At 41.0% G+C, this 26,458-nt stretch overlaps 1 protein-coding gene across 2 annotated transcripts in view; it reads right to left on the bottom strand.

Moving 5' to 3' along the window:
- Fto (FTO alpha-ketoglutarate dependent dioxygenase) overlaps positions 1–26,458 on the bottom strand; it is a 349,466-nt gene that overhangs the window by 211,853 nt on the left and 111,155 nt on the right. For both annotated transcript variants that reach the window (XM_040735285.1, XM_005079155.4), the window contains exon 4: positions 20,661–20,804. In XM_040735285.1, coding sequence (XP_040591219.1) covers positions 20,661–20,804 — 144 coding nt within the window. The remainder of the gene's footprint in view (positions 1–20,660; positions 20,805–26,458) is intronic.

The raw sequence follows: 26,458 nt of genomic DNA, 5'->3' as shown, positions 1-26,458 counted from the left end.
TCACACATACCCACACATACATGCACACAGCCACACAGAGGAAAGTTAACCACTGCCGTTTCAGTTTAGACACTCAGGAAAGTACTCAGAAAAATCACGTGGTCTAAGTATTCTTAAATAACTCGAGCAGCTGTACAGAAACAAGAGAAGAGACTGTGGTTTGGATATGGCCCGAGTTCCCTCTTGACTCTGAGTATTGAAAGTTAATGTCTACTGAGAGGTATTAAGAGAGTACAAAGTTAATCTTACTACAGTACTTACAGGCCAAGGTCTTTGGGGAAGTGATCAGAATTAGGGTGGAGCTCCACGATTGAATTCTGGTAACATTATAGGAGAAAAACAAGGCACAAGCCACAACTCACACACACACACACACACACACACACACACACTCACACACACACACTAGCATGAACGGGGGTGGGGTGTGCTCTGTCACTTTACCATGTAGTACTTGGTACCAGCTCAGGACTCCACCAACAAGACCATTACCAGATATGATCCCCTGAGCTTGGACTGGAAGTTAGAGATAAAAAACATAACTTCATAAGGTTAGCCTGCCTTGAGTGATTCATTATAGCAATGAAAACTAATAAAGAAGCCTGGAAGTAAGCAAGAGTGGACACTGGGAAACTAGTGAGGAGACTTGTAGGTCATATGGAAGTTAACAGTAAGAGAGATGAGGAAGAGTGACTGGATTCGGGCTTCCGGGAAAGACTATAGAACCTTTCGTCGCATTGAGTGGGAAGACCTTAACATGGGAAGAACAACAGGATTAAGATCAGCTCTTGGGGCTTCAAGGAAAAACTGACTGAAGGTGAGAAAATCACAAAGCATTAGAATATGATACAAACAACAGTAAAAAATACTGATAAGTTGAACAAAACATTTGTGTTATGTCTGGACCTTTAAGTAATGACAAACGTGGCAACACAGAAGACTTGGTGCTCAATCTGACACAAGAAAGGCCAAATGAACATTCACTCCTCGGTGTCATCTTTGAGGACTAAGGACACACTAAGACATCTATGGAAGCCCTCTGGAGAGTGTCATCCTCATCATTTGCCTAAATGAGTTTCAGAATCAAGCAAAGTAACGAAAAGCAGGAGTAAGAGGGGGGCCCATGCGCAGACAAGACTTCTGGGAAGAAATGTAGCAGGTCTAGGCCATGTGTCCACTCAAGGGTCTTGTTACGGCCACACTATCAACATCAGGACCCACAGACATCATTAAGGAAAGATCATTTTAAAGGATGTATTTGGCAAGTAGCAATGAATATGACTAGAGCCAATTGGCAAATACCCTACAGAGCAATTCCTTCATGTGTGAACCTTTATATCTTTGCAACTCTCTAATCAAATGATTCTTTTGAAAATGCTTCCAAATGCCCAAAATACTTTGTGACTTGTGGGGGGAAGGGGCTTGGATTTTCATTTTAGAACTAATTCTCTAAAACTCCCAAGTCTCTAAAAGTGGTTCAGTCTTCATGGATTGAAGATCTCAAAGGACATACTAAGGTATTCCCACTTTCAAAATCTACTCTTAATAAATTTTAGAAAGAAAACACTGAAAGCATGTGGCTTTGTTGGCACTATCTGAGAATACAGTTAAAAACTACCTCCAACCACAACTAGAATCAGGGCTTACAGATCATTCAACAAAAGAGCAATGTAAAAAGCACCGTGGCTGTCGGTAAGGAGGGCCCTGGGTGTCCACTGGAGCGTGAAATCTCATCTCATATATAAAAGCCACGGATGCAGAAGTTTAATGGCACACCAGGGTAACCAATCTGGGTTTTAGCACAAACAACTCTGCCACCTGAGACCCCTTTGCCCATGGATAAACCAAGACAGGTGGTCACCCTAAATCTGCCCCGACCCTGACTCTCTTGGTTTTGTCATTCAGAGAGTCAAGGGAGGTGACTTCACCCAAATTTCTTAAAGTAACAATCAGGAGCTTGGCTCACAGCACTCGTGAAGTAAATAGGTTGGATAGTGAAATCCAATCTCCTTGAACTCCCACAGTCACTGAAGCTCTTCATTCTCGCTCACCTGTCCATTCTCGTCTCTCAATCTTCATATTTATGGCCTGCTTTTTTCCTAGATGTTGGGACACCCTCCAGTGAGAACATTTTCAGAACTGAATAGCTGATAAGAGGGGGAAGGGAAACCTCTGGCAAGGTGTCAGACCAGACAAAGACACTGACTTCCTCGTTCTCAGAGAAACTTCACCAGAAGACAAAAACATCAAAAGCTCTTAGAGCACCATGCATTAGAAAAAGGGGCTCAGTACTCTGGAAGCTGGTATCTAGAACTAGATTAAAGAAGGGCAAAGGAAGTAGACACATGGCTTCCTCGCAAAGAGCACCCTGCCTGATAAATGTGCAGCTGGATCCCAGGAGGAGTGCTCACCCTTTGCCACAGAACCTGGACAAGGTACAGGTGCTCAGAGGCCAGGGCTATTGTCACTGAGGGACATCACTGCATGGACATAACCAACTGTGTTCTGATGCTACAATGCGGCTGCTGCTGCCAGCTGAGCTCTGAGAAGGGAACCAGGTGGGTCTGAAGTGAGGACTTGCAACAAAAGACAATGCTACCATGAGCCACATCTACTCATGCTGCAAGCATCCCTGTCATATGAAGACACACAAGTTGTGACACATGATCCAGTTTACCAAGCTACCATCTTGGCTGTTAGAACACATTTGGCCAAAATTTCATCTCAGCCTCCCACAGACGAATCACAAGGAGCCAATAGTCAGCCTCTTAATATAAGGATAAACAGACAAGAAGGAATCACAGGTTACAGTTCAAAGAAACAGAAACACTTTGACTGACAGAGCCTCTGAAAGGGGTTCAAACTGAGAAAACACGGTAGAAAATTCTCAGTTTTTTTAGAAGACACTTGATTGTAGTGTCTTCTAAGTCTTCATGCTACAGCTGTTGGAAGGCCAAAGCTGATGTGACAATGGAATCCTAAGAGATCAGTGAGGATTGCTGGAGTTTGTTTTTAACTAGAACTGTTATACTTAGAGGCAGTATCTGGCATGAATGGCAGATAGCTTGCTCAAAAGAAAAAGAAAAGAAATCAACCTACTGAAGTGGATGAAGAAAAACCACTGGAACACAGAAAGAAATGAAAAGGCAGTCATAGGAGAGACAGGACACCAAAATACCTATCACTGAACCCTGAGGAAGCAAGCAAGTAAGCAAGAAAGAAATGAGACACCTGCTTCCAAAATTGTGAAAAGGCCTGAGTTTGTGCTTGACCAAGTATATAAATACATTCTGACAAAAATTAAATATAAAACATCGTGGTCGCCTCCAAAACAATACAGAGAAACCCTGTCTCGTAAAAACCAAAACCAAAAAAAAAAAACAAAAAAAACAAAAAAAAAACCAAAAACATCGTGGTCAGGTTTGGTGGTGCCCAACTTTAATCCCAGAACTCAGGAGGCAGAGGAGGGTGGCTCTCTGAGTTTGAGGCCAGCCAAGCCTACATAGTGTGACCTTGTCTCAAAAAATAAACAATGAAACAAAGAATTACAAATATTGTATGACAAACATCATTGTCAACTTCACAAGTTTTAAAATTGCCAGGGAAGCCAGGTGGTAGTGTCACATGCCTTTAATCACAACACTCGTGGCAGAGGTAGGCAGATATCTCGAGTTTGAGGCTAGCCTTATCTACAGAGTGAGTTCCAGGACTATTACACAGAGAAAGCTTGTCTGGAAAAACAAAAACAAAACAAACAAACAGAAAAATCGCCAAGAGAACACTAGTTAGGGTGGGTCTATGAGGGTGTTTCCAGGAAAGTTTAACTGAGTAGGGAGACCTCCCTGAATTAGACACCACCATCGCCCCCCGCCCTGCCCTAGAGCAAAGAGAAGGAAAAGCAAGCTGAGCAACCACACATGTCTGCTTTCTGAATGCAGATGCAATGGGACCCACAGCCTCACAAGAGTGTAGCCATGCCACCATGACTGTACGTCCTAACAAAACGTTCCTTAAGGTGCTTCTGTCATACTCTGCTACAGCATCGAGAAAAGTAACACAAATGCCACAACCATGCTATCTCCTTCACTATAGGTTGCAGTATATACTGAGACAGTTATGAGAACTCCATTGTAACCTTTCTTACTTAAGACTTCTTTGGCTATTCAAGGTTTTAGTGGTTTCATATAAATTTCAGTAACTTTTATCTTCTACTCCTGAAAAAAAAAAAGGTTACTGAAATTTTGATAGGAATTTCAGAAAATTCTAATTCCTTTGGTGTTAATATGAACATATAACAAAATTGGTTCTTTTAATTCATGAACATAGGCTACCCACCCATTTATTTGTGTTTTCAACTTCTTTCAACAGTGTTTCATAGTTCTTAGTGTCCAAAACTTCCACTTCCACTTTCTTGGTCAAACTTACTCCTGAATAATTTCTTTTGATATTATTGTAACTGGGATTATCTACTTTGGCTTTTTTTGTTTTGTTTTGTTTTGTTTTTGTTTTTGTTTTTCGAGACAGGGTTTCTCTGTGGCTTTGGAGGCTGTCCTGGAACTCACTTGGTAGTCCAGGCTGGTCTCGAACTCACAGAGATCCGCCTGCCTCTGCCTACCGAGTGCTGGGATTAAAGGCGTGCGCCACCAACGCCCGGCCTACTTTGTTTTTTTAAATTTGCTGTATATAGAACTGCAATTCACTTCTTACGTATATCTGGTATCTTGCAACTTTATTGCATTTATTAGTTCTAACACGGTTTGTTGGGGAAGTCCTGTGTATATGTCAATAAATTAGTGCTGGCCAATAGGAATCTAGATAGGTGGGGCTAGGAGTCCAGGAGGATTCTGGGAAGGAGAAACACAGGAGAGTTCGAGATGTAACCACCATTGGGTAGGAAGCCTGGAACTATTCTCCGGTAAGAAACATACTTAGATTAACAATTATGGGGCAATTACTTAAGTCAGAGCTAGCCAGTAAGAAATAAGCAAAGGCCAACAGCTTCATAATTAATACAGCGTCTTGTGTGGTTATTTGGGGACTACAATTAGGCAGAGCCCAGGCGACTGGCGGGTGATATACCAAAGCAGCTAGCAAGGAAAGCTTCCCTTTACATAATGGTGTCAGAAGTGGGATATGACAGAACAGTTATCAAGTAAGAACATAGTTACAATATTTTAGCAAGATTTAAAGAAAATATCATCCATCCCATCCTTGTGAGTCCAAAGTTCTATATTTAGCTCATCTTTTATCATAACTAAGGAAAACTATAATTATAACTATCTGTCTTCAACTCCATCAAAGACCACAGAAGGATAATATATAAACACTAGGATTGACAGAGGTATCTTACTGCCTGGACAGTCACTCGAAGTTCCTCTGTAACGTTGGGGCATCCATCTTCAGCCCATAGGCCACAATGTGTCTGGAACACTTCTCAGCAAAGCAGGAAATTTCAAACTGTCCATCTGCGCTGGCAGTCTGTCCGTCATTTTTCTTTGTCCTGTAGAAAGTCTCTTAGACTCTTTCATGAAGCAGGAACCCTATAAGACTGAGTTCAGCAGTCACTTTTCTGTGGGTCCTGCATGTCCAGATTATACAACAACAGTCAGTCTAGGCAAGAGCAGTTTCTTGCCGAAATGGCTAATCTTGCCATGTTGAAAGCAAACTCCGTAACAAGTTTCTTCGATGCCCATCTTCCTCTCATACGTAATTGGTGCTGCCAGGAGCAGACATTTCTCATTGTCAAGAAAAACCCTAAACCATTTTAAATGCCATTTTCTGAAGGTCTTTGAAAGGTTTGAAGACAATCTATCTCAAATATATTTCTGTATATCTAGAAAACCTAACTTACCTAACTATAAATTCTATTATAAGTAACTATCTATAGTCTGTATTCAATTATGCATTACATTTTAAAAGATCAGTATAAGCTCAATACTTAATCAAGAGGAGAAATATACACATTACAAAATTGACCTTGAATTTGTATCAATAAATGAAAAACAATATCCATACCATAATTCCCCTTTTTACCATTAAAAAGAGATTGGCTGTAATCATTAACCAATTATAAACAACCCATTTAAATGAAAACAAAGATTTATAAACAAGATGGGAATTAGGACGTCGCTCATTCCAAACTGCTTCCTGCTGGAAGGGGGCGTTGTTCATACCATGGGGATCATGACAAAACTCAGAAACCTGTATAAGTCCGTATTTTCAGGGTCTGTAAAGCTGCATCATCTTAGCTGTCTCAATAGTTGGGACACCTGGTCCACTGCTTCCGGGGGTCTTGGTTCGTCAAACCACAGAAGCCTGGAAGGAATCCTCAGCTTTTCATTTTCTGTAGAAACATAAATAAAAACTCCTTTTCCAAGTAACATATCCTTATACTTAAATTTTGAAGTCAAGGCATTTTCAAAAGATAGAAGTTGGATTAATTTAGCAGCATTTATAATCAAGTGTACTTTAGTAGCAGTTCCTTCCTGAGCAAGCAAAAAACTGAAAAACACAATAGCATACAGTATCCAGACTCTCTGTGTATTTTCCATCTTTACATGGCTTATTTATTTATGTATTATTACTTTATTTATTTTACTTTTATTTATTTTTCTCTGAGACAGGGTTTCTCTTTGGAAATCCGCCTGCCTCTGCCTCTGGAGTAAATCTTACCGGCGTGCGCCACCACAACGGTTTTGATTTGTTTTGCTTTTGTTTTTTTACATTCTCTTTTTAGAGTTAATCACATCCAACATCATCTGCAATCACAGGCAGTTTTACTACCACCTTTCAGATCTGAAAGACTTGTATTTATTTTGCCTAAGTGCTCCATCAAGTATGATGTTGACTAGAAGTGCTAACAGTGGGCCGCCTTGCCTTGACATATGTGTGCCATCTTCTCACATATGACACTGAAGGATGCTGAGTCTGTCAAATGTTTTCTCTGCATCTGTTACAATCATCACATGATTTATACTTTTATTCAATCAATATAATATACAATGGTAATCAATATGCATATGCTTGGCTGCCTTGTCCATCAGGGATAAATACCAGTAGATCTTAGCATGTAGTCCTTTTGTTATTGAGTACAGCTTGCTAATGCTTTGTCAAGGGTTATTTTATCTATGTTCCTCTGAGATACTAGGCCAGTAATTGTCTTTTGTCCTGCTGCTGTGATGTGGGTGATGATGGATTCCTAACTCATACCTGGAAATGTTCTTTCCTCTTCAGTTTCTTAGAAGATTTTTTAGAAGGATCATTGTGAGTTCTTTAAATGTTTGGTATTAAATCTGGCCAAGCCCTCAGAACCTAAGCTTTTCTCTGCTGAGTGGCTGTGATTACTACTAGTCCATAATCATCACTACACACCTGTCTGTGCTGCTTCTCAACTTGATCACAAGTCTGCTTAGCAATGCTATGCGTCTAGGAATTTATCCCTTGGTCTAGGGTACTAAATTGGTTTGGATAAGGCTATTCACAGCAGTCTCTTAAGATCTATTACACTCCAGGGTACAAGTTGTTAGGGTTGGCATTCATTTTCAATTCTATTTCTCCACTCTTTTGATTAATTTTGTTTAACTTTTGAAAAACCTATAGTTTTAGTTTTGTGTACCTTTCCTATTGTCTTCCTGGCCTCTATTTCATTTATTTCTATTCTGTTCTTTGCTATTTCCTTCCTTCTGCTAGTTTGAAATTAGTTTTTTTTCCTCCTCCTTGTTTCTTGAGATAGAAATTTAAGCTGTTCATCTGTGGTCTTTCCCTTAAATTAATATAAGCATCTGTTGCTAAAACTACCCTCGGAGAGACACTTTTCTTGCATCTCAAAAGTTTTGGTATTTTTGTTTCTATTTTTATTTCTCTAAAAATGTTTTTAGTTTCTTTTTTATTTAATTTTTAAGAAACTGTTTTTTGAGGAGTTCTGAAACTCCAATATGTGTGAATTTTACAGAAATTCCAGCATGTGAGTTTTACAGGAAAAAATACAGTACACTGATACTTCTGCATTTACATCATTGTGGTAAAGAGGAAAACAATGGCTTCTTAAAACTTTAGGTACTTGTTTTGTGACAATATATATTATCTAACCTGGGGAAAGCTTCATGTGTGCTCCACACCCTGCTGCTGGAAGGCTGCTCTAGACATGCTTGTCAGCCCTATTGGGTTGACATGGTTGTCCAAGCCTGTTGTTTTTATAGATTTTCTGTCTGGATGATCTGTCTATTATTGAAAATAGGGAACTGAGCTCTTCTACTATTTTATTTGTATTGCTAAGTATTTCTCCCTTCAGTTTTAATATTTGCTTCATCTACTTAGGTGTTCATGAACATATTATTTGCCATTACTGCATGTATAAAACCTTACCAACTTCTTATTATAGCATACGACCTGCACCTCTCATGAGTTTGTGACACAGAGCCTCACTTCTATTCGGTTGTTACTTCCCCCGGTACATCTTTCGCTACCCATTCATCTTCGAGGGAGTATTTGGCCACAGCAAGTATCTAATAGGCGGCACAGACAGCAGTCTCCCCTTAGCTTCAATGTTACTTTCTGCTGGTTCAGTTCCTGGCAATCAACCCAATCCAACATCCACACTCTATATCATGATGGCACACCAGGATCACCTGAAGCATATCATCTTCATGACGTATCGTCAGAAGATAATCAGCCCCTGCCGAAGTGCCACATCAGCTCTGTCTTGCTTTACTCCACCGCATCATGGAGGCACCGTATCACACCCCAGCACAAGGAAAGGGAGTATGCTCTGAGATCTCTGGGGGAAACCCACATACACAGAACTTTATTATGGCAAATTATAGCCATCCTATTAGTCACTGCTATTAATCAGAACTTCTATTACAGCACAATTATAGTTATTCTATTATAGCTTTTCTATTAATCCCTTACACCTAACTTATAAATTAAACTATTATAAATTCACATTATAGGGAAAAAACAGGGTAGATCAGGTTTGGCATACTCATAATTTCAGGAATTCACTGGGTTTCCCGGAACATGTGACTAAGAAAGAACTACTGTAGTTGGGCTTTGTGTTTTGAAAATCCATGCAGCAACTCTATAACTGGACACAATTACAGAACCAACTCCATGTATTTATTGCCATTTTTTCCCTACTGCTGTCTGGCTTTCTTCCTCTTGTTTTGGCCTCTCAACGATATAATGACAATTCTGCAGTGGTGCACTTTGATTTCTTTGTCTTAGTCCTTTGTGTATCAACTACATGTTTCTTAGTTACTATGAGGCCTGTGTAACTTACAGCAAGAACAGTCTATTAGTTAAGTTAATGACAACACCACAAGATCACTGGGCCTTAATAGTCCACTCCCACTTTGTGATTCATGTCAGTTTGGACCCTACATATATAGTGTGTCTATTAGTATAGCTATATTGGTTTTTAACACTTTGTCTTTAAACTTTTATATGAGTTATTTATGTGACACAATTACTTTATTAGAGAATTCTGAATTATAGTCTTACCTTTGTAGTGAGTTTCATACTTTGTTTTCATTTTGTCAGTCAGCAGCCTTTCATTTCCACATGAAGATGTCTCTTTAGCAATTCTTACAGACATACTGAATGGTAATGAATGCGTAGATCTTGTGTTATGTAGATAAGAATTCTCCTTACTGTTATTTCTGAAGGACAGCCTTGTCATGTTAAGTATTATTTGTTGGCATATTTTCTCCTGTAAAACTTTGAATATATCAGTCTTCAAGACTTTTTTTTTTTGCGGGGGGGGGGGAGAATTGTTTTGTTTTGTTTTATTTTATGCTAAGAAACTGCAAGTGGGCTGGCCTGCAGTTTGGGTCAACAGACAGCTAGGCTGATATCTGGCTCCTCAGAGGCAAGCCTGGACCATGGATCCATAATATGGGCCTCTGTTCTTGGTTTATGAGAAGTAGTCTGGGGCCTGGACCAACTGGAGCGGGCCAGGCCTGGCCCACATGCACTACTCTGATCTAGATTCTGTGTAAGCAGTCTGAGGCCTAGAGTCCCATTGCACAGACATGGCTCGTGTCAAATGTGTAGTGCAAGTAGTGCAAAGACAGTCAACACGGAACCTGACCCAGAGTCTAAGTTCACAAAGACAAACAAAGATCATGGGTCTCTGGAGGCCAGACCGGAGCCTTGGCTGGTAGAGATAGGCCTGGCTCTGGGTAGACTTGGCACTTCAGGCCAGAGTTCCTTGAGATGGGTCTGCTGTCATGTCCACAGCAAATCAGACACTCATTTTCACCCTTCACCCTTGCAGAGTCTGTCCCCCTCAGTTCTATGCTTCTCCCGCACACAGCAGACTCTGCTCCCCACCCCCAGATCTCTGCTTCCCCCACATACTGCAGGGACTGTAACCTCAATTCTATGCTTCCTGTCCCCCTCAGTTAGAGTGAAGGAGAGGCGATAGAGAAACTGAACCGTCTTCCTATTTTCTCCTTGTGTTTCTTCTCTCCTCTACCTCCATGCTGTAATCTCTCCTCTAGATAACTTAGTTACTCTGAAGGCATTCTTGTGCGTAGATAATTGTTCAAATGGCATTTCAATGAGGGGCGTGGTGCTGAAAACGCCTACTTCACTATATTGCTTGAATGTAAAAGGTTACTTTTATACATATTTTTAAAATATAGCATCAAGGAATATTCAATAAGAGAAATACTAAGGTTATTACAGTCCTGGGAACTAAATGAGACACAAATAATGGAGTAATATGTCCACGTACTAAAAAATAAACAAATGTTACAAAATGTAGGAAAAATGCAAGAATTTAAATAAATTTTGCATAAATAGTATTACTAGTTTATATATTCCTATAGATTGTAATTCTCTACAGTGACTATGGCTCATATGTTATTAATTTCCCCAAAACATTTTTCTTTTCTCTGAAATTCAGATACATCATGTTTTAAAGATACAAATTGAAATGTAAAAATGGGGAAGTACTCATTAACAACAACAAAAAAACAACCAACCAAACAAAAAGGAATGGTAAAGCCTATCCTGTGAAGGCTTAGTTCTATAATGTACAAAACTAAAAGTGTTTCTAAAAATACACACACAGGGCTTGGTGTGTGGCCCAGCAGTGGGGGACTTGCATAGTATTGCAAGGCCCTGGGATCCATTCACAGCCATACAAACGAAGTCAAACAATACAGAAGCAGGGGAATCTCACCTCTGTCCTCTTGTTTTAAATTAACTTGTAGAATGTTTATTCTGCTGTTGTATGTTAAGGAGAACAGAGTCTTGAGGTTAATAATCCATTCTTGCTGTCTAAATATGCATGGGGATCTTTAATCCCACTTTGGCGAGAGCCTCCTTCTCACCTTCCCCTTCCAACTGTAAGCCTTCCCAAGGCACTGATGGTAGAGGGGCTGGGGAATGAAGGATGAGAAGACAGAGGTGTGTTGATAGAAAAACTGAGTGATGTTGTTTTTTCCTCTGCCTCATTTAGACAGAACCATCACTCCTGCCTACTACTACTCAACTAACATGTGAGGAGATCTAGCTAACACTGCAACAGAACATTCCAGACACCTCTAATTTTGCACCTTCACACTTTCTGATCTTCTAACTCAGGCCGTACATCCAGGTTTTTACCAGCAGTTGAAGAATATGTAACTTGGCAATAATATTTATATTATTAAATATAATACAATTTCTTATATTTATATAATGATATCATATCCTTAGTAACTAGTATAAAATTAATCTTACATGCAAGCAAGATGACAGAATAGTTTTAAGATGTATCTGAATAACGCCTGAGGGTAAAAAAACAGCATTCTCTCAAATATGTACCAAGTTCCTGTTTGGAACAAGCTTCCAAGTCAGTGATTCTCAGCCTTCCTCATACTACAACCCTTTAATACAGTTCCTCATGCTGTGGGGATTTCCAACCATAAAGTTATTTTTCTTGCTATTTCATAAGTACAATTTTGCTATTGTTATAAATTGTAATGTTTCTGATGTAATGTTTCACAGGCAGCCCCTGTGAAAGGGTCTTTTGAGCCCCCAAAGGGATCGTGACACACAGGTCAAGAACAGCTGCTGTAAGTGCTGTGTACTTTTCACATACACTCACACTCATACATACTCGTATACACAATACAGAGCACACGCAGGATCTTCCTAGTCAGGAATGGTCAAAGATAGAATAATCTATTTTGCCTATATGGCGAAGACCTAAATCATGAAATAAAAACAAAGGAAATCTTAATTTACTCATTCAATGGAGTCAAGAATTTATACACACACACACACACACACACAGAGAGAGAGAGAGAGAGAGAGAGAGAGAGAGAGAGCAATATAAATATATATTATCACTTCCCAAAAAGTAGCTCTCCAGAAGAAAAGCTAGTATTTCTGAACTAAAAGTTACAGTCCAATGAGAAATATGCCACAGCGGAAGACTGAATCAGGAGAGTTATGTTCAATTAATAATCTAGTCATGAGCTGAAACCTTCAAAAAACATGATTTTACAAAACTAACAGTCCTACCCAGCTATGATGCCTATGACCAGTATGGCCCAATAGCTCCAGGAGTGCAATAGTGGCAAGCATATCTTGGCAGAAATCAACAGCTCTCTAATTAAGGACCACTCAGTAAGAGTAAAATCATGCCTAGTACTAGAAACCTAGCCAACTACCCAGGCTAGTGAGGTCATAGATCTTGACTAAACAGTGTAATTCCTAACTGCATTCTAAATACTAATATCCATAGATAAGAGTAACTCTTAGCTCTCATCAAGGAAACTACTCTCTGCAACAGACAAAGACTATCACAGAAAACCACAACCAGTCAGTAAACAGAGAACAAATGATGGTGCAGGGTCCAGCCCCAACTGACCCATCAACAGTACAACTCCTCACCTAAAGCTCAGGGACATCCCCAAGAGGAGACAGAAAGACTGTATGAGCCAGAGGACCAGGGTGCAGGCTGTAAGATTGAATCTCCTAGAGATGTCAGGGAAACCACACCCATGAAATCTGATCAGTGTGGCTGCCTAAACAAGACCAGAATAAGGACAGCAACAGTAGACAAGCCAACTTGGAAAGGGAAGCCACATGGTACCCCAACCCTAGACAAAAAAAAAAAAAAAGGCAACTAAGGAGTACTGAGAAGTGAGTTTTCTTCAGAGCACCCCAGTTGCTTACCCAATATCAAATAGTCAACCCTGAAATCATATACAAACAAATAACATTATGTAGACTGAGCAGGTTGTATTTACATATTTAGTAATATATATATATACACACACACATATATATATACATGTTACACACACACACACACACACACTGTGACAGAATGAGACACCTGAATAAATTCTTTTCACATCTTATGATCTTATGCTTCGGAAGCTACATTACACAAAAAAAGACTCTATTTTATCCAATGAAGCCAGGAGCAATGACTCACACCTGTAATCCCAGCATCTGGGAAGCTGTAGGAGTCACTGAAATTAAAAACAAAATGCTACTATCCAAAGGGGGTGTGGGTGGCGATTCTCCCTGCTCCAGGCAGGGACAGGACTATCCCAGTTCAGCATGGCTCTGACTGGATGAAATGGGAGAGAACCATGGGATCCACGCCAGGAAGGGAAGAACACTTTTCCCTCTTGGGGTTTTCTTAAGATTCAGAAGAGAATACACAGACTGATTAGCATACTGCGTTTAAAATTCTATGATATCTCATACTTATTGGAACTAACATATGGAGATAAAACACGGGTCACCATGCAAAGAAAGAGGCTGCCATGAAAATCTAAATCTGTCTCTAAAGAGTTCCAGGGATTGGCTGAAGGGACCTCTGTTTGGGAAGAAAATTCTAAATCTGTCCCCGTGCAGTGCTTTCAAGGGTTCTGCCTACACAGCCAAGGCATACTCCCATGAAGGAAAAACAAAGACCATTTTTGGTTCGCTCATTCACGTAATCAATAGTTATTTATTAAGCACTTACCATGTCTAACGTCCTCTGCCAAGTCCTATGGAAGAGATAAAGCTAAAGCAGCCCTCGATGGGCCTTGGGGGATCTAAGCATAGCCATCTTTATTACAGTCCAGGAGAAGAGACACAAGGTCCCGTGATGACATAATTCTTAAACAAAGCATGGAGAGCCTTGGGTTTGCATTTAAACACAATTCACTGCGCAGGTTGCCTTGGGGGGGGGGGGAAAGTGTTGCATGTCTCTGAAGCTCATTTCTGTTTAAAATCTTTACTGAGATAGAGTTTACGCCACATACAGTTCTCCCACTTAAAGATTAAAACTGAAGGTGCTGTAGCAATCCATATGCTGCTTGACAGCCATAAACTACTTTTAGAGCATTTTTCCTTGCAAAAGGAGTCTTGGGCTCTGAGGGGATGGTCAACAACACTTTAAGTATGGGGATTTGAGTTCAAATCTCACTGAGTACAGAAATGTGGCAAGTCTGGTGTGGCATGTATGACAGTAACACCAGCCCTGGGGGAGGGGTAAAGATGGGAGGAGGGTTGGGACTTGCTGGCCACCAGCCTAGCTCCAGGTTCAGGAAGAGACCCTAACTCAAGAGAATAAGGCAGCGTGATAGAGGTGGGCACTGTCCTCCTCTGGCCTCTGTGCATGCACACCTGATCACATGTGCACACACCCTACATACACATACATATCCTACACTCACACGCATAGGCTTTTAAAAAGGGAACCCTGTACACATCTGCAGTCAATCCCTACCAATCTTCGTCTGCGTGGGGGTGGTCAGAGCAAAGTAACCATTTCCTGATGATCTTGTGACAGGGCACATCGAAGATGCCAGCACAGTGACTGGCCTTCACTGGACGCCCACCACATGCATGTGAGCACCTGGGTTACCATCAGAAAGTATCAGAGAGTAGAAAATTCCTTCAGCAACTGACGAGCATGTTGGCTTTCTGTCCACAAGCCATGGCTCTCGCCCAAGTTTTAGTGGATACCAAGAAACAGGAAGCCAGCCACAAAGTGTAAGTGTGAAAATGTCAGTCTCTGGCCAGATGTGTTAGAGTGAAAGTTCCAGGAGATAACCTCACCCGGGTGCAAAACCCATCAGCCTCTGCACATTCTGCCATCACTGGGAAGATAAGTATACCAGCACAGGTTCATATTAGACAAGCAGCTGGAACTGTCCTGTCATGTTTCCACCCTTCAGAGTGAAAACAAACATGACAGGTGCTCACTTGGCTGTTCAAGCACTTTCCACTGAAATGGCAATTCCTCAAGCTTATGGGCTGCAGCCTCGAGTTATAATTTATTACTGTTTCCCTTATTCCCCTGCCTCGGCAGAAAACAGAACATAGCACCTACATCTCAAGACCCGTGAGAGGTAATAAAGTATAATTATTTTGAATTTATGATTAAGCCATAAATTACATGTACTTTTTTTTTTACTTCAGCTGGTCACTTAGAGGCTGGGGGAGGAAGGGACTGGGGTCAGAAGTCGTTTGCTTTGAATAAAATGTCTAAATCTAGGCAGGGCTGAGGAACACCTGAAGGATTTACAAAGATACTACAGTCTCCAAGTTAAGTCCCAAGGGAGCCCCCAGTCAGGCTAAGTTAAATCCTAGAGACCTCTGCTCTTCCTGCCCACAGGGCGACAGCCTCCAGCTAGAGTGCCCATGTTGCCTTGGAAAACAGAAGCGGGCGTCACACTTCAGGTTACACCACATCAAATGCTCACAGTGTTCTGGCCTTGCTGCTGCTAAGCCGCAAGTATTTCATAGACAGGGAAATAAATCTAAAAAAAATGACCAGGTTCCATAAGTGCAGGCAGCCTCCAACAAAGTAATACTGGTTAGCAGAGTTCCATTCCGCAGTGGCCAGATGCTAACTCATGTCACCCTGCAAAGCCAATTGGTGAGATTTACCGCTTTCGTAGTTGCTCTGTGAGGTTATGGAAATATACGTGTAAAGCAATGAGCTGCAAAGCCCATGGAAGTCTGGGCCTGAGGCGAGAGAAGCGCCCGCATTCAGAACTCTTCTATCACTGCCTCGCCTCGTTGGTTCTCCAGTATGCCATGGCCCAGGTCCCGGTCTCCACAGTAAGTCCTGCAGCCTGGAAGGCATAGGCCCACAAACTTCCCCCAACTCCTAAGAAGAGCAGTGAGAACTAAGGCAAACGGAAGCTCTCGTTTTACACCAAGGGCCAAGTCTCAAAGACGTGCTGACACTATGGGGCCGTGCATCGTGTGGCAGGCCTGGAACCTGCTCAGCTGGCAGGAAGTCCTACAGCCTAGCCTCATGCCCCTCTACTCAGGAGAGTGAAAGTAAAACCCCACAGAGCCAGGCATCTCAACTGCTGCAGTCTCTTTCTGCTTCCGCAAGGGCTCAGAAGCGGTGGCTGGTTATAGTACTAACAACAGACATTTCAAAGTGAGGTTTGGCTAGACTTACTAATAAGAGTAGAGACGAGACATCAGCCATGAACAGTGACATTCAAGACATCACGGTGGTACACTAAGGGGACCAGCAGAGGTTTGCCCAATGTTTACTCACCTTTGTCCCCAAACATTCCACTGCCACACCCAGCTCCTGGTTAATAAACTGAATTTAGTTGCTGTCCCTTGAACTGTATAATCTGCTTCACAAAAAAACAAACCCAGTTTGTCTCCAAGCACTCCTAAGTCCCTAACTCCCTGGCTACAAGCAGTCTATGGAAAACAGCTGTGGCAAAGTAAATCATTTGACCCTGAGAAACAACAGAGTGAATGGGTTCTTTTTTTTTTTTTTTTTCCTTTTTTTCCCTCCTCTAAATATGTTTTGAAGTCCTGGTTGGAAAATTAGTGAAAATTGTAAATCTGTTTGCAAATCTGGTCTTGTCTAACTCTGAGATTAGGGCAAAGATTCCAATTTAAAAGTAAAACCATGACAACCCCATGAAGTGTGTCCTCAGGCACTGCCAACAGGCCTTTCCCTCACACCCACGGCAGTGGATTTATTACCGGCACCCGACACGTTCCCCGTCAGACACCCCTGGAGTATTCACTTGAGACAGTGGGGTTCAGGCTGCACTTCCTCTGCAGACCAATATATTATTATAAATTGAGCTAAACTGTTTCCTTTCTGTAAGTGCTGTGAAGTTCAGACTTCAGTTCTCAGAAGAGGGCCCAGAGCCGGCCACGGGGCTCGTTATTATTTGGATTTTTAAAAGCTACCATGAAAAGACAAAACTATACAACAGTTGCTTTTTATTATTTTTTCAAATTATGAGTTTTATAACAGGAGATGGAAGAAACTTTGCTTTAAAAATCAAATATATCTTCATAAAAATAAATTCTAAATGCAGACTTTGGGAGTCACTTGTTATGCCTAAAACAGTATAGTAGAAACCAACAATGCCACCTACATCTGAAGGCAGGAGGTAGAAAGTACTAGATTCTTATATAGTTTATCACCTGTAAGTCTACAATGTTAGAGACTTGGTGAATGTCTGAACATATGCTTTCCTTGTAATGACTACATCAAGCGGATAATATAATCAATTGAATGTTTTGGAAATGTAATTGATTAAATGTTTTCACTACTAATCCAGTTATTAAAATGAAAAGAAAAAGTACTTTAAAACTGAAACAAACAAACAAATGAAAACCAGAACTCTGTTATTCTTTCTTCCCTTCCAGAACCATGAGGCTTCATGGAGAGAAGTGGAATGAAAGCCCAAAGCCAGGGGAAGAGCAGGGTCAGAGTGAGGGAACACGGGGGCTTCCAGGGGAAGAGAAAGGCCTGATGAGGGAATGATGAAACCTGAGGAGACTATGCCAGGCTCTAACTTCTCACGCTTATTAGCTGTGTACCACCGTTAAGTCTATCGGGCTATCAGGATAGAGACTTCTTTTATAAGACTAGCTCATATTTGCTCCTCAGGGTTACAAGCTAAATAGCAGAATGCTTCACTTGCCATTAATTCATGATAAATATGATTGCTGTTAATATTACTACCATTCCAGGTATGCATGTATAGGGAGAGACTGAGCAGGAATATGGTAAACCACATGAAATTTGTTTCTGTATTCTTTCCTTTTCTATTTTACAGATTCTTTTCTCTAGGATGAACATATGCTACTTTTTCTTTGTTAATTATGTGTATACATGTGTGTGTCTGTGTATAGATATATGCATGTGAGTGCAGGTACCAACAGTGACCAGAAGAGGTCTCCAGACATCTAAGCAGCACAACACGGCACTAAGAATTGAGCTGTTCCCTGCAAAAGGAGTACACGTGCTTTATCACTGAGCTATCTCTCCCGCCTCCATATTCTTCTTTTAACCAGAAGAAATGTAGAGGATGTTATTAAATGCACAGATAACAGCAGAACTTTTACAGTGCAAACCTACTCGTTTCATACACAGATAAACAGGAAGCTATTTGAAAAGGTTCCATTCTGGCTCTTATCTCCTCTACATACGCCAATTGTTAATAGAAATTACCATTACCAACAAAGTATATCAAAAGAAGGCTTTTATTTAGATTCAAGCCAAATATCCAAATTTTAGGACAACATAAACACTTACGTTATAATCTTTTTATACAAATGGCACTCAATGATAGGGATAGAGACTTCAGAGTAAAAGTATGGATCCTGAAATCAAACAGGGGATGAGGGGAAGAGATGACCTTAATGCTGCCAACATCCAGAGTGTCAGCATCCTGAGATCCAGCTGACATGATCACAATGAGACTAGGAAAAGCATTACATCTGCGGCTGCTATGGCCTCTGTTTTGCCACATATGAATGGAGTGACGGACAAATCTGCAGCTCTGATATCTCCCTCAGAAGGCTGTTTAGAGTCTGAGATTGCTTAAGTGAACAGATTTGTATACTGTTGTAGCAAGATGTCAGTGGGAAGCAAGAAATGAACCTGAGCTGCAAAAGGTACAGCACGAAGTCACATGGCTCCTTCCAATCCACATGCAAACACCAAGGAAAACTCTCAGAGTGGCCAACTGCAGAACTAATACTCCCTGGATGTTAATGCTATTAGTGTCTCTGTCTGTCTGTCTGTCTATCTGCCCCACCCTTGCTTTCTCTAATGAGAATAATTTTTATCTCACCAAGGAGATCTCATTTTAGCATACATTATGCTAATTGAATAATAAAATCTAATGTCTGATATTAGGAATAATAATGAGATTCTTTTCCTTCTTATGGCTATGCACTTTTATTGGCATATTATTTACCGTGTGCTTAATTTGCACAGTATTCAAGCAAACTGTTAGTCTCTTGCTTAAACAAAGAACAAGACTCAAACTCTAAGATCTCCAACAAAGAAAACTAGTGTATACTTATATTTCTTTTAGTTTCTCTACATTTATATTTACAAAACACTTGTAGTTAAGTCAGATAATAAAAAATAATATCGTATAAATCTCCTTCAAAATTAAGTTTATTTCAGTGGTGGAAAAAAGTAACTTTTTGAGAGAAATAATATATGAAACACAGAGCTAGCAAGTGAGTAACTATGAAGTCCTAAGAGGCAGGGAGCAAGATTTACTGTGCTCCAGTGTCTGCTCTGAACCTTACTCCATAGTTGCAATACAGAAACTCCACAAGAGAGGTAACAGGAAAATAATCTTAACCAAAAACTGATCTCAAGCCCTGGATCTTCCTAGCTAAAGAGCCAAAAGACCGTTAGATCTCTGCAAGCAGACAGGACTAAGACAAACCTGGGGACACTCAGAGGGCACAGCCAAGGAGAGAATAAACTGTGAGAAACTGTTTATGTTTATGTGTACATGTGTGCATGCTCCTGTGGAGGTGCACCTGTGTGTGCCAGTACATTCAGCCTAGGTACTTCCTCTGGTGTGTTTTTTGAGACATAGTCTCTCATTGGCTTGAGCTGGCTGATCAGCAAGCCCCAGGGATGCTCCTGTCTCCTCTCTCTATAGGGATTTACTAGGGCACATCATCACATTGTGGGTTACTTCTGCGGATCAAGCCCAGGTCCTTGTGCTTGCATTAGCAAGCCATCTTCCTAGCCCATTAGAAGCTTCACAAGTAAACAAACAAAAGAAGCATACTCTTGCACATTTTGCAGTGGAAAACAAGTTGAGAATAAATAACACCAAAAATTCTAAAACAAAGCAGCAAGAATCAAACCCCACAGCTTCATTTACTGCAATCCCATAAAAAATACTTTGCAAATAGTTGAAACACACACAGAGAGAATGATCCTGTGGCCAAGCCTGACAGGAAACTAGCTTTTTGCTCTTGCAGAGGACTTGAGTTCAGTTCCCAGCACCTATATTACATGGTGGCTCACAACTGTCTACAATTCCAGTTTAAGAGGGTCCAACTTCTTCCCACTTCTATGGGCACCACATACGCATGTGGCACACAGCCGTCCATTCAGGCAAAGCCACGCACACATACAAAATAGATAGATAGATAGACAGATAGATAGATAGATAGATAGATAGATAGATAGATAGACGATAGATAGATAAATAAATAAGAAAGGAAGGAAGGAACAAAGGAAAAAGAAAGAAAGAGTTAATGAGTTACATGTTCTCAAAAAATCATTATGAATACAAAGTATTCAAAAATTTATTTCAGAAGTCAGACCCAAGCATGCATGCCTCCCCAACTCTAAGCTCAGGCAAGTAAAACAGCAGTCTGGAGTCTCTGAACATTACCCAGCATGAAATAGCAGTCTCCCTGGTGAAGAGGTATTGCCAAGCCTGGTGTTTCGATATCCCACGAGATCTTGAAACCAACATGCCAAGTGTCAGGGTCTCTGCCCTCGAAGCTGGACTCGTCCTCGCTTTCATCCTCAGAGCCTGTGGAGATGGGAAAAGCTCAGCAAAGGCATACTTCATCTACATTCCTGAGATTTCAGCTATTACCTTAGGAATTACTGACCTCTTAATAAAATACAGATGTTAGGTCAAGTGCATCCTTTTGTGTCATAATTTCTAAGAAGACATTTAAGAATATTCTTAGCATGGATTTATCTTTTCCACAAAAAAAAACCACTTAATTATAATAATGAGGAAATAACCAGAGACTAAGAGGAGAATAAAGGATTAATTTGTTCAGTTTGAAGCAAATAAATTAGAAAAGGTCAATTGTGGGCATTTCAAGAAGATACTAATCACCACAGCCTAGCTGTCCTGGAACTCACTCTGTAGACCTGGCTGGCCTTGAACGCAGAGATCTGCCTGCCTCTGCCTCCCAAGGGCTGGGATGAAAAGTGTGAGCCACCAGGCTTATGTCTTCACTTTAAAAGATCCAGTGTTGTAAGAGTGTGGCAACCTGGCTCCCCCATATTCTCTGTGGAGGACAATCTAGCAATACATATTAAAACTGAATGCATGAAGCATGAATGCATACTATTGTTCCTACTTACAGAGGGGGACAGTGACTACTGAGCAGGCATTGTAGCTTGTAGGAGTGTTTGCTACAGTACAAACTTTAAAGCAAAAAGACCAAGAATAACCTCAGTATCTACTAGCAGGCTACTTCCTGAAGAAATTATAAAATGCTCAGACAATATAATATTATGTGTCCATCACTATGACTCAATAGGAACATGGAACCACCTCATACATTTTCAAGAGAAAATTAATTGTACAAATTTGTACAAAGATGCAGTGCCTGTATTATTTCTGGAAAAATAATCAAACTTTTATAGGTCCAGAGTGGAAGAGGCACACAAAGAAGCTTAAGGTGCACACTCCTCCTCACACTCACTAAGTCTTGCTGGGGATGGCCCTCCACATAAACTTTTCAAGTTCATTCAGAAAACACTGATCACTTGCTATATCCTTAGATCTGTGCAAGGCACTTGCAGTATCTCTGACTGAAATAATGAACCCAGCCTGGGGAGAGAATTCCATCTCCTGGAGTGTTAGTGATCAGCACTGGTAAATGGTAGGACAGCATTTCAGATTTAAATGTCACTACACTCTAAACCCCCGGACTGTACTCTGGTCCTCAAGGGCAAGGTCAGAGTTTTGTCTTCAGAGCACTGGAGACTGGTGGTAAGAGGCCATCGATGGGCACTTACACTGAACTGCTTTGATGTCCCACCACTCAGTCCTGTGGTAGGTGGAAGGGAAAGAAAATGTTAATTTAAAAGGAAAACAAACCCCTCAAACATCTGTTTGCTTGTTTGCTTTTAAAAGAGCAAAGAGAACTGGAGAGATGGTTCAGAGGTTAGCAGCACAGGTTTAGCTCCCAGAATCCACATAGTGGCTCATAATTGCCTATTATAACAGTCCCAGGGATCCATCTTTGGGCCTCCACGGGCTCCTGCACGCAACCACACAGGTAAACACTCATAAACAGAAGCAACATAAGTTTTAAAAATGAATTTTAAAGAACAAATAGAGTATAACATTACTGCTAAAGTAGAATAAACACTAAAAGGTTTAGAGTTGCTTTAACAAGGACTATAAAGTTCAAAACAGAATCCTGCAGTAAAATGGGACTTGAAAGTCGTAGTGTTCGGACTGGCAGGGACCCTGGAGGGATCACCGAAGACAAAATGATGTAAAGATGGGCGTCACGAAGGTGGACAGCAGAGCACACATTACTAGTCCCATCAGTGCACATCGCCTAACATCCCCAAGTGCCCAGATCCAGACAGCGCATGCCCATACAGACTCCCTACATTCTGAGCGTCATCCTGCACAGGCCATACATGAGTTTGAAGCAGAGGAAGGGAGAGAGAGAGAGAACTAAGTAGAGAGGGAGACAGGGAAAGGAACTTCCTTCATGACTACCCACTCACATTACTCTGTGTAAGTGTAACAAAAAAGAACGGGTCAAAAAGCCAAGTTTCTGTCTCTGCAGAGAAGAACGCTAGTAAATGACATTTACGGCCGCATCTAACTTCCTTGGGTTCTCTAAATCCGAATCTAAAGATACAACATCACTGTACGAGCAGACTCTCAGTCCTTTCCAGCTCTGTTCTTCTTCCTAAGCCGTGTTCCCTGCCCCACAGATAGGGTCTCACTATAGTAGCCCAGGCTTGCTTCAAAGTCCCAGCAACCCTCCTGCCTCTGTCTCCCTGCTGTGAATACAGGTACCACCATGCCCAGATGCAGCACATGTTTTTGTGGGAACCTTTCATTTAAGAGGAACTTTCAATTCATCTCTTTAAGAATACCACCATGCAATAACAAGTTTAGAGCCATTTCCTAGGTTAATTCAAAGCCATTTTTAAATATATCTTTGGAAACATCCAGAATGATGCTTTAAAAGAAAAAACAAAAAAAGCTTTACTATCACGGGGACAGCTAACTTTCTAATTGTGGCTCCTGAACCTTTTTAGAGGATTTGCATGAAATGGTCACCATGGGCAACAGAATGGCTGTGGACAGTACCAGCACAGGGCACTGCTACCATGTGGGATACATCCTGTGGATGCTTCTTTTTATGTATAATGCATAGCTAAACTTGAAACACTGGTGAACCTGAAAGAACTGAAAGGCACTCAGCTCCGCCTTCACTGCTCTGACTTAACAAATCTAAATCAGTTAGCAACAGGCAAACGTCCTCTGTTAGGGGCTGCAGAGATGGTCCAGCGGTCAAGAGCTGCTCTTCCAAAGGGGCGTGATTCCTAGCACCCACACGGCAGCTCACAACTGTCTGTAACTGCAGTTCTAGGGGAGTTAACATCTTCTCCTGATCCAGGGATACCAGGCAAGCACAAGCAGGCAAAACACCCCCATACATAAAATAAAATAAATATCCATAAAAACCCTTTGTATTAAAATCATAATTTCAACTATTCTTGAATTATAATAGCATGCATCCCTGAGTCAATTACATATGGTTACAGGTAAAACAGAGCCAGCCCTCTTACACAAGGCACAACTTCTCTGCTGTCCAGAGCCCCAGGCAGCCACTGCATTTCACTCATTTGTGAGACCTTTCTGGACCCTAGAGCAAAGTCTGTGATCCATGCTTTACAGCTAGGACACAGACTGAGCCTGACGGCAAATCAGTCTCATGACCTGTTTCCAACTACAGTTTAACCAGACCCTACTCATGCTCAGTCATTACAGAATCTCATAGTAAGATGGCCAGGGAACACTAAGACCACAAGACCCACCCAGCCCCAGAATAGTTAGGATTTGACCATTTACAGAAAATACTTGCTGATCTCATCTATGGACTGCTGATATTGGTGATTTGACAGAGATGTCAATAGTAAGTACTGATCAAGTTGAACATAACAAGATCATAATGACATCATATGATTCACACCTGGGAGCAGAATGTGACTAACAACATCCAACATAAAGTAAATAAAGCTAGATCAGTTGATCTGCAGCTCTTTGGGAGAAAACAACGATGTGAGAAAGCATGTGTTTACATCTTTGCTACCACAAGGTTGCAAGATGCTTTGCCCAGGTGACCTTGATGGTAACAGACATGGCAACCAGCCCCTAGCATGCATGTGTGTGGCTTTTAGGGGCTGTGTATGCTGCCAAGCGTGTACACATCCTGGGATGTGGCACTCTACTGGTAACCAGACAGATGCCCACCTTCCCTTGTGATTTTTGTCCTGGTACTCTTCTCAGTCTGGAACCAGTAAGACCCTGAACCACAACCAGACAGCAGGAGCAATTTGTGCTTTCTGATGTCCCTCCATAACATAACCAACCCAGCACCTTTGAAATGAGCTCATTAAGATGATGTTTGGTGGACAGTATCTCTCCCCCCCTCCTTAGGCTATGCAGGGAAGAGAGAAGCTTAAGTGTGATAATTTTTTTTATTGCTTATGTGTAGTGTTGCTCACTTTTCTAGGGAAACTGACTTGTAATTATCTACAGCAACTGCCACTAATTATTTTTGCCCCATGCCATTTGAAACAGGCTGGGGCAATGGGTTCCTACTGGCCTTTAAGTCTCAGTATAGTTGGAAGGATTTTAAGTGTGGAAGGATTCTAAGAGTATCTGTTTGGCACATGCAAGCTCCTGCAAACCACAAAGTTTAAAAGGTAAAAAGATTTAACAAAATTCAGACGAATAGAAATCTAAAGGTCAAGTTTCAAATATCCAAAATGTCCCCCCAAAATTTACTAGTTTGATTTGGTTTTGTTTTGGTTTTGCTTTTTACCCTAAGTAGTTTTGGATAAAAATGACTCCATTTAATGACAAGTTAAGCCAAACACGTTCTTTACATTTTAAAGCTATCTGCAACAATACAACAAAAAAGTCAGAGGCATCAGTGTGAGGGTAGAGATTAAAGTACTAATCAAAATACATCACAAATTTCCATAATTAACACACACATTAATACTATATGCCAATAATTTCCTTTAATGCAAGTCTACCGTCACCATTATCACTTTGCTTCTACCTGTGTAATTACTTTGACAACTGCCTTGAATGCAACCTAGACATTCCTTCTAGTTCAAGTCAAGACTGTTTTGGAAAGAGGAGAAGTCCTTGAAACCAAATCTAGGGTCTTGTATATTCTAGGCAAGTGTTCTACCATAGAGACATACTGTTAGCCCAATACCATAGGTCATAAGGCAGGAGAAACTATGAGTTGAAGATGGCAGATGGTGGAGGGAGACTAACAACACCTAGTCCTCACCTATGACTCTGCAGGGCAGAAGAGAAAACCACCCCCTCCCACCTACATCCCCCCCCACACCCAATGAGAAAAGTGGTATGGCTGGGTAAGCACACACTCAATTCTGAGCTGGAAGTGTCACATGAACAACATAGACTAAGAGTTAGAGTGATAAAGGTGGATAATGTCCAGGACACAGAGGGTTATGTGCAGCATTACAAGGAATCTTCCACAGAAGCAGTTACAAGACACAGATGAATTCCTCAAAATTTAGCTGTTTTCAGAATGACCACCATGGTGGAGACTTGGTGTTCATTTTCTAGACAACAACCCAAAGGAATAGCAAATGGTGGGCTGTGCATACTGCAGAGCCTTCAGGTAACATCACAGAAGGACTATATCCTACGAGAAGGTGGTTAGCCAAGACACAAATTTAACAATATAGCCTTCCTCAGCCACTGAGCAAAGAATGAATGAGCTGAAGAAATAAAGGATTCTGAAAAGTCTGAGCAAGGAAAAAAACCTAATCAATTCCAGCTCCCAATAGATAAGAAGCTCTCCTTTACTTGAAACAAATAATTCAGGACAAATGAAGTCCCTTGGCAGAGATGAATTGTAAAATTAATTATAGGTTTTCTGGATTTCAGGCAAAAACTGAAATTCTTCACAGAAAAACCTGAAACCCTTCAATGTGACACCTAGTTCTGTCAGTTTCCAGATTAAGCATTTGGGGAGAAAAAGTTTAAGATAAAAATATTCACATACATAGGAAAACCTCATTAGATTATATTTCATGGACTTGGGGGGAGGATGTGAAAAGTAGAGAAAAACTGCTTTGAGGGCCCTTGGCTAAAGCATCAAAATTACATTACTTGAATAAAATAGGAAACAAAGGAAGGCA

The sequence above is a fragment of the Mesocricetus auratus genome, unplaced genomic scaffold (assembly GCF_017639785.1).
Source record: "Mesocricetus auratus isolate SY011 unplaced genomic scaffold, BCM_Maur_2.0 Super-Scaffold_100045, whole genome shotgun sequence".
Classification (NCBI taxonomy): Eukaryota; Metazoa; Chordata; class Mammalia; order Rodentia; family Cricetidae; genus Mesocricetus; species Mesocricetus auratus.
This window is presented reverse-complemented; position numbering and strand designations above follow the sequence as displayed.